At 48.1% G+C, this 8,977-nt stretch overlaps 1 protein-coding gene across 1 annotated transcript; it reads left to right on the top strand.

The window, feature by feature from the left end:
- The first annotated feature begins 3,283 nt into the window (after nucleotides 1-3,283).
- Nucleotides 3,284-7,807, top strand: UTS2R (urotensin 2 receptor). The gene is made up of 2 exons (XM_061455567.1): nucleotides 3,284-3,616; nucleotides 6,093-7,807. Exon 2 carries the CDS (start codon nucleotides 6,237-6,239, stop codon nucleotides 7,383-7,385), a length of 1,149 nt encoding a protein of 382 aa, XP_061311551.1. The 5' UTR covers nucleotides 3,284-3,616; nucleotides 6,093-6,236; the 3' UTR covers nucleotides 7,386-7,807.
- Nucleotides 7,808-8,977: the final 1,170 nt, after the last annotated feature.

Below are 8,977 nucleotides of genomic sequence, written 5' to 3'. Positions count from 1 at the left end.
GCCATGAGGGAACTCAAGCTCCATCTCTCTAGAGAGACCAACAGTCCCCTTTCAGCACCACTCTTCCAATTGCCCATGCAATTTACCCCTGTGCAAGGCAAAAGCAGAGCTACTATAAACCTAGTATCTGTGTAAGCGATCCTGGATAAGGGAAAACAAAGTAGTGATTTCAGCCCCCAGAGTCTCAGTTTCACACAAAGCAGCCACGAGCAAAGCCATCCAGGTTCAGAAAGGACACTGGCGTTTCATATTGCAGAAAACAGGAAGAAAGGAGACCAAGCTGCCAAAAAAGTCTCAGTGAAGTCTCCAAATGTGTTGGCTGAGTTTTAGCAGCTTTCACTGGCAGGACAGATAGTATTAAGAGTGAGAAAAGCAGTTGGGGACCAGCTGGGACTCTGGATATCACATTTGGACATGTCCAAGACCGTGAGTGCTGGAACAGAGGAATTTAAATGCAGCTTTCCTAGGAACAAGGGGGACCAGGGGACAGCCATGGCCTGCACAGCAAGTCACAGCCACCTCCCCAGTGCTCTTTCTCAGGAGCTGCTGCCATGTGTGTGTGCTCCCAGCTGGAGCATGGTTCTGGGATGACCCAGGACTTGGGTGACTTCACTGCTTCTGGGTAGTACAGGAGGTCATGCATGCAGATGAGTGAAGCAAGTCAGGCAAATGGGAATCACGTCTTATCCTGAGCTGCACATGTTTCTAGGCCTGACCCAGACCAAGAATGCAGACACATTCATGGGATTCTTTTCTTTTATCAGTTTTGGCTGTATTTGTTCATGCTCTTCCCTGCACAGCGGGAGCAGCACTTTATTGTATTTTAAAATGTGATACATAGACAGAGTTCTTTTTCCAGCTCAGAGCAGAAGGGAGCCCACAGCTGCTGACAGACCTGGTCTAAAACTGCCCCAGCAAAAGGGGAACACCAAAGGGGCCCTGCACAGACTGGGGGAGGCAGTGGGTGCACAGCCCAGTTCAACAGACACAAGAGTTTAGACCAAATAAAATCAGAATCGCATAGCACTGACATAAATCCTCGTCTCAAAGGGGAAAAGGAGTCTTTTGTTGCCCTGTATTTAATACAATAATAATGGTTATTACCTTTGCAGTAACTTCAGAAGCCCCCTATATGGAACTGAAACCCTGAAGCAGTGGATGTCATTTGAATGGTTCAACAGCCCTGTTCCATATCTCACAGGGTTCCTACTTTCATCCAACAGTGACTGTGCAGTCCCTTGTCCTGTTCAAATCACACAGGCTGGGATTCCTACCTATAGTTCTAATCACATCAGACAAATGTGAGAATCCCTGAAACTCAGGGGGATGACTGAGAACAATGATCTCCGTTTTACAGATGAGGAAGATAAGGGGAACTGAAGCAGCAACCACAAACAACCTTCGGAGCCAGGGCTGTGAACCTGACACTGTCCATGCTGCTCTCAAACGCCTCTCCAGACACCTCCGCTAACAACTCCAGCAGGACACAGACTGTATGGGAGTCCAGCTTGCCCTAATGGCAGCCCTGTGGGCACTGATACTTCCTGACAGACACAGACACTGGTATAACATTGTCAAAAGGTTTAAGCACCAAAACCAGAAGTACCAGGTTAAGGCTGAAAGATCTAGGAAACTGATGGGTTGGCCAGACACCTTTACCCATTCCATTCCCCCTTCCTTATCCTGGCATGAGTCAACACCAACCCAACTGGCACCATGGTGACAGAGGAGTGACAGGAGTGTGACAGTTCCAGCTTAAGTGCATGGTGAGAGACCTGCATACACCTACCACACACTGCAGAGTGAAGCAGCAGGGCCAGCAGCAGGTTGTCACTGCTCTGTGTGTGAGGAGGAGACTGCCACATGAATTACCTCGCTCCCAGTGGGCCACCTGCAAATAAAGCACTTTGTCAATGGCTTCACTATCAGTACTCACCAGGGGACTGCTGCTGCTCACTGAAAGCAGTGTGAGAGGCAGCTTCCAGCACACACCTTTCCAAAGATTCCTAGGGGCCAGCCACAAAATGTAGATTTAGGGCAAATCTTTTGAGCCACACAGGTACATTTGAGGGCATTCGGGCTGGGGTTTTCTCAGCCAGCCCTTGTTAGAGCTGCTAACGTGAAACCTATTTTCATTGCAAAATCAAGCATTCACATGAGGATTTGCTCCTGACCCGAATCCTCACGACACTCAAAAGCCCACTCAAAGGGCCCTGTTTTGCACACCAGCTGCCCGGTTGTGGGGCCAGCTACAGCGGTGCCCACCAAGACTTCCAGGAGCTACCATGGGCACCCTGTGTAGTTCAAGCAAAATTGGGTTTACACTGCAGGAAGACAAGACCTTAGACACAAGGTGCATCTGGAAGCACCTGGATAGCAGTATAAGAGGTTGAGAACAAGGAAAACATGATACAAGTACCCAGGGAAAGAGTCAGAGGAGGGAACAGCTCTTGTTTGGTAACAGTGATGCAGGATGGATGAGCCTGGTGTACCAGGAGCTGCTGCCTCTCAGGAGTCCCATGCTGGGAAGCATCACTGAATTGTCCTGGCTCCCAGTGCAGACTGGTGAAGCAATGGGCCTGACAGGCATCTCCCACACATCCGTGTCCATCAGCATTCACGTGGGAGAGGTGGGTGCTCCTTACTTCCTGCTGGCTTAAATCAGGAACAATTCCCTATGGTCCACAGAGCTAAAGCAGGGAACAGGGAGGAAGAACAATCCCATTGTGTGCAAGCCACCAGCACAATATTCAGCTGCTAACAAAATAACCCTGAGTTCAGCTTCTGCATTTCTCAGCTCCAGCCCTTTCCTCACGCTGGGTTTTCTCCAGGTGAATGGCTGGTCTCACTCCATCTTTACTCTCCCCTTAAGTATCCCTGGGGAAAGGCAACAGCCAAACCCCAGACAACCCAGATAACATTTTGTTACTGCCAGCCTGGAATATCTCACATGCTGTGGTGCATGATACCACCACACAGATTCATCTGTTACTACACTGTCCAACCCAAATAAACTTGGCCTTCACTTTGGAATTGATCTCCAAATCCAGGAGCTCTGCAGTGTCCCTCGACAGCCGACCCTCCTGCAGGAATTTAACCCTCCCTGGCCCGACTGCTCTCCCAACACAACGGTTTAGCTCAGGCAACATCAAGCATTTGCACTCCTCAGTGTGATGGAAGGAGGGGCGGGATGGCTTTTCCTATCATCAGTCCCGGGGTGAAAACAGCCTTGACATCTCTCATCCCCAGCTAGCCAAGCAGGGAGGAGCTGATTAAACAAGTCATGGCTATCAAAATGCTGCTGCTTTAAACAGGCTCTTCACTGGCTGCAGCCAAAGCCACGCTACGCCTCACGTCACTGAGTAACAGAAATAGCAGGCATGAGTGAATGAGTATGAAGAGCGCACAGATTTCAAACATACTTGGCTGGGAAGCATGCTGCCTTCCTGCTGCTGCCCTTCCTGATGCGACGGAGCACGGGGATCTCTCGCTGTCTGCCCATGAAGGAGGATTTGCTTTTTTCCCTTCTTTTCTTTAAGTTTCAGCTTTAATACTACTGGAATCGTTTCTGTTTTATTTCTTGTAGGATACTTCATCTGCTGGATTTAAAAGCAAGGTTTGAGCAGGAGGAATTCATTTCTATTTGCAGCTATTGAATGTGCATGGTACTCCTGTGTGATGCTAATGTAGAGGGAAAGGCAGGATTGGCTGAGGGTATTGCTTAGACCGAAAGATGCTTGAATGGCTGCTTGGAATAACAAGCTCTCTATTGTGTGTGTGTGCATGTGTGCAAGTGTGCGTGCTTATGTATGAGCACAGAAATGACAGTAACTTTAAAACGATGCAAGGTCTCCTCACATTGCTTAGCTTTCCTCCTCCAGGATGAGGACTTGCTTACCTGTGGGTTATGTCTGCAGACAGGTGAAGTTGAACTGAATTAGTGCTGTAGTAGATTTATGAATGGAGCAAACTGCAGGTTCAATGGAAGAGGAGCGGAGCGGGGAGATGCGGTGCGCTGGTCTCTCTCCTGCAGGAGCTGTCACAGCGGGGAACCACACAGACATGCACAGGCATGGCACAGACCTGCTGCAAGTGCCTGGAACACAAAGTGAGGCAGCTGCAGGGGCACAGCACCTGAGCAGTGGCAACACGCTCCTGAAAATGAGCTACCAGAAATCCAACTGAGCTTGAGACCAGCTCTGGGCTTGGCTGGAGCATCCTGCGCAGAGCCATTGATTTCCAACCAAGTGTGCTGGTGACTGTGTGACAGAGGAGGCAGTGCTCCCTGAGCATCACGTCTTCTTCATGCATGATGCTTCTGCTGCCACCACAGCTCGTACATGAACAGTGATGAAGTGGATGACGAGGGAGCAGGCTGGTGCCTGGACACACTGGCTACACACGCCCGGAGGCAAGCAGGAAGGCACAGCACAGCGTGGCAGGGGAGGGAGAAGGCAGATTTGGGTTTGCAAGGTCCAAGAAAGCCAAGATGCTGGTGAAGCTGCTGGAGACCAGCCCAGAGGAGCGACATCCTTAAGGAGCACTGACCACTGAAGAACTACACTTCATCTTTCCCCTTGGATATCTGCACTGGAGGGACGTGGGTGGGAGGTGGGCTCTCTGTGTATTACTTTTTTTGTTTGCACCTCTATCCCAGTTTTAAGCAAGGAAAAATCCCCCTCTGTACTGGATTGCCCTCTTTTATACAGAGGTTTTGCATGACATCTCCATAGCACCCATTATCCACAGGAGTTGGTAATGGGAAGAAGAAAAGGTGAGGGCAAGTCATGAAGAGGATGAACACCGTCCATCCTCAAGTGCTACAGAGGTACCTGTCAGGGTCTTTGGCAAAAGGACAGTGGAGGAGGGCCTGCTTCTGTAATCCTGCTGCCAAGGAGCTAGTGGGAGCAGAGGTGCAAAGGAGTCAGAGCTGGTGCAGAGGCAAAGGGACACTGAAGTCACTGGGAAAACCTGTAAATTCCCAGGACAAATCAAACCCCACCTGCCCAGCAGAATGAGGCAGAGGGGAGATTTTGTCTGCTGAGCCCTGCAAGGACAAGGCAGTCCAGCATCCCTTCTCACAGCACTTTCCTGAGACAATCTGAGTAAAATACACAGTGCAAACACACTTCTGTGTGCAGTGACTTTTAGGTCAGCACAGGCTTTTGGTACGCCTTAAAATTTGTGCATTTTAGCTACTTCTGGAATGTTTCTCTCAGGTAGGTTTGATCTCCCTTTGCCCGCACCCAGAGCCAGCACAAATTCAAAGCAACACATTCATGATTTGTACAGTATTGAGCTGGAGCTAACCAAAAGCTCCTGCGTACAAGGACTGACTACCTGCCTAATGTGCTGCAGAGCAATTCACACCTTCCTGTGTAAGGCTGCTTAGACAGGTTCACAGACAGGTCTGTCTGAAATAGATCTGGGCATGGACACATGAAGATCCTGAGGGATCACACTTGACAGAAAGCATGAAAAAACCCTGTGTTTACAGGCATATCAAACCCACAGTGAAACCTACACCTTGCTTTATAGATATAAAGTGCCTTTTTTCTCTATCATTCACACACAGTTTGAAGCTGCAGGTCAGGACATAACAAAAGGTTCTTATTCAAGGGAAATTGCTCTGAAAACAGTGCAGAAATGCTGGACAAGACTTTGAATGGATCACTTACACAAAACAGACAGCTTGGCTGCAAATGGTAAATCCAAAGTCTGTTTACCCTTTCTGGGGGGCTTTTACTCCTTCAGAGTTAAGAGCTTAGCAAAGAGGTTTAAGAAAACATGCTGCTGGGTCTGTAAATTGTCATTATGAATTTAGGAAGGACACTTCTTTCCTCCAAGCCCAAATTAATTTCAAGGATTACACCGAGTGGTTCCAACAATCCACACAATCTCTTCTGTCCCTTTTCCTTGGACGCACTACGACATGTCACTCATCAAAGCTGTGCTCTTGTAATGATAGAGCCTTACACAAATGGCCTCAGTGCAGGAGATGGTTGGCACTCAGGGACAGGTAATTTCTACATGATAATTTGTGTTGCTCTGGCCGCTTTCTAATGTGTTGATTTCTGATGTCTTTCCTCCAGTGGAGAATGCAGATCTTCCTTGGATGAGATCCTGCTAAGAAATGGTTCACCGTCTCCCAGCAGCTGCATTTCTCAGAGCAGAAAGAACAGACCTTCAGACCCCTGGGGCATGAACAAAGCCTCTGGAATTTAAAGGCCAGGAGGATGTCTCTAAGTGACGAGCTGGAGACTCACTTTTCTGCAACCCCCTACATGGTGGCAGACACAAGCGATGGCAGCCTGTTCAGAATCAGACCCAATGTCTCTGCCAATGCCACCAGGGATGGCACATCAGCTGCCGGTTCCATGGAGGACATGATTGCCATCTGCACCATCGGGACAATCCTCTCCCTCATGTGTGTGATTGGGGTGACAGGCAATGTCTACACCTTGCTAGTGATGTGCCATTACTTGCGGTCATCTGCTTCCATGTATATTTACATCATCAACCTTGCGCTGGCGGACCTGCTTTACCTTCTCACCATCCCCTTCATTGTTGGGACCTACTTCATTCAGAAATGGTACTTTGGGGACATTGGCTGTCGCATCTTGTTCAGTCTGGACTTCCTCACCATGCACGCCAGCATCTTCACCCTCACAGTCATGAGCACAGAGCGCTACTTTGCTGTGCTGAAGCCCCTGGACACTGTCAAGAGGTCCAAGAGTTACCGAAAGGCCATTGCTGTTGTTATCTGGCTGGTGTCACTGCTGCTCACTCTCCCAATGCTCATCATGATCCAGCTGGTGCAAAGGGACAACAAAAGCATTTGCCTACCCACTTGGAGCAAACTGTCCTACAAAGTCTATCTCACCATCCTTTTTGGTACCAGCATCGTGGGACCAGGCATGATCATTGGCTACCTATACATCCGATTAGCTAAGATATACTGGGTGTCACAAACAGCATCCTTCAAGCAGACCAAGCGTCTGCCAAATCAAAAGGTGCTCTATTTAATCTTCACAATAGTGCTGGTGTTCTGGGCTTGCTTCTTGCCTTTCTGGATATGGCAGCTCCTCTTCCAGTATTATGAATCCTTCCCTTTATCTCCCAAGGTAATGAAGAACATTAATTATCTGACAACCTGCCTGACCTACAGCAACAGCTGTATCAACCCCTTCCTCTACACCCTGCTCACCAAAAACTACAGGGAGTACCTGAAGAACCGGCAGCGGACCCTTAGCAGCAGCAGTGGGTACTTCCAAAGGAGGAATCGGTTCCAGAGGATTTCAGGGAGATCCCTGTCCACAAGCAGTCAGCACTGCACAGAGACATACGTTCTTGCTCACGCTCCTTTGGGAAACAGCAATGCCTGAAGGTAAAATATATCTCCAAGAACAATCAATACCGACTTCCCTGTTGCTTTGATTTAAAGTGTACATTGTAAAGACAAAGACTTAGCAGATCCATAATGTGCACACATTTAATCCAGAGGCTGTGCTGTCTGTTCCCATTTTCTTCAGTGCCACCGATTTGATGCTAGCAGCATTCAGCTGAACATCTATCTAAATAGCCCTTTGCTTTTTACCTTTGTATTTTATAGTGTATATCTCCTCAAGTAGCCACCAATAATGAAAGCCTATAACAGGGTCATGTTTTTTAACAGTACCAGCTGTCTCACAGAGTTTAAAATGATGTTATCCAGTGAATGGCTGTAGTTTGCTCTTCCTTTAGGTGTAATGCTAAATTTGTAGTTGTATGAGGACTAAAACAGATGAAATAAAGACAAAGTAGCCGATGTTTGTGACATGCAATCCAGTTTGAATTTTGAATAGGACTGGACAATGTGGATGAGGCATATCCAGGGGTGTTCTGGTTTTGGTTTGTATTGACGTTTATTCTACACTCGTGTATGTACTGGGCTTGATCCTCCATTCATACAGGTGTCCATAGTGGAGTTACACCATGGCTCATGTTAGCAAGACAGGATTCCCATGCCAGTGCCGTCACCGGGGAGCACTCATCATGCCCTAATGCACTGACCCCAAACAGACGAGCAGCCATGTAGGGGAACATCATCTGTGCTGGACAAGTGTAGCTGCCCTCTGCCCTCCTCCAAGGAGGAACTGGGAACCTCTGATATTACTGTCAGGGCATCCATCAACAAACTGCAACATCCAGCCTGAGGGACCAGACCTATATCATGAAGGCCAAGAGGAAATGGCAGGGGGTGAGGGGGTGGAGGGGATGAAGAGATGCAGTTTCCAATGGGCAAAGCTACACTATCTGAAGTCCCTAATATTGCAAGTTATAAAGAGCCAGTTCCCCTTTAGTGAGATCACTTGTTCCTTCCACAGGAAATGATCTTGCTTTACTGCTAAAAAACTGTGAATGCAGTCCTGCCTACACCAAGAACACTTTGCGTGTCCCAGCTTTCACTGATGCTAAAGCATCATTAGTGTAAATACATCCTCCACGTCTGGGACTTCTCCAGTGAGTCTAAAAGAACCCTCTCTGGGATGCTGCCAGCATCCGTACAGGAGTCCTGTGCTTGCCTTAGCCCTGTTACCTCATTAGCAAAGATCCAAGGATGCAGTGCCAACACAGCTCTAGCAAATTACAGAATTAGAAGCAAATTAATGCTTAGTAAATTCAGAACTGCCTGGTGATATGCCAGCCATTAGGCAGTGAGGTCTGTGTGCTTCTACAGAAACTGAATTTAGGTTTTAACCATCTATGCCTTTTCAAAGCATTTAAATGCTCATTGCTCATGGGGACAGAGAGAGCTCTGCCTCCAGCCTCCCTGGGAGACACACTTGGAAAAGAAATTGCCTCTTGCATGCATGGCTTAAAGTTTGTTATGTGTGGGGAAAATGACACATTCATGCAAGAGGACTCTGGTGCATAAAGTTTTAACACTGAACTGTTGCAGAAATGGAAGACCCTCACTTTGTGTTGCCAACTGCTT

Source organism: Pezoporus flaviventris, unplaced genomic scaffold (assembly GCF_033815535.1).
Source record: "Pezoporus flaviventris isolate CSIRO_AGI_PZ_B2104156 unplaced genomic scaffold, CSIRO_AGI_Pfla_v1 ptg000020l, whole genome shotgun sequence".
NCBI lineage: Eukaryota > Metazoa > Chordata > Aves > Psittaciformes > Psittacidae > Pezoporus > Pezoporus flaviventris.
This window is presented reverse-complemented; position numbering and strand designations above follow the sequence as displayed.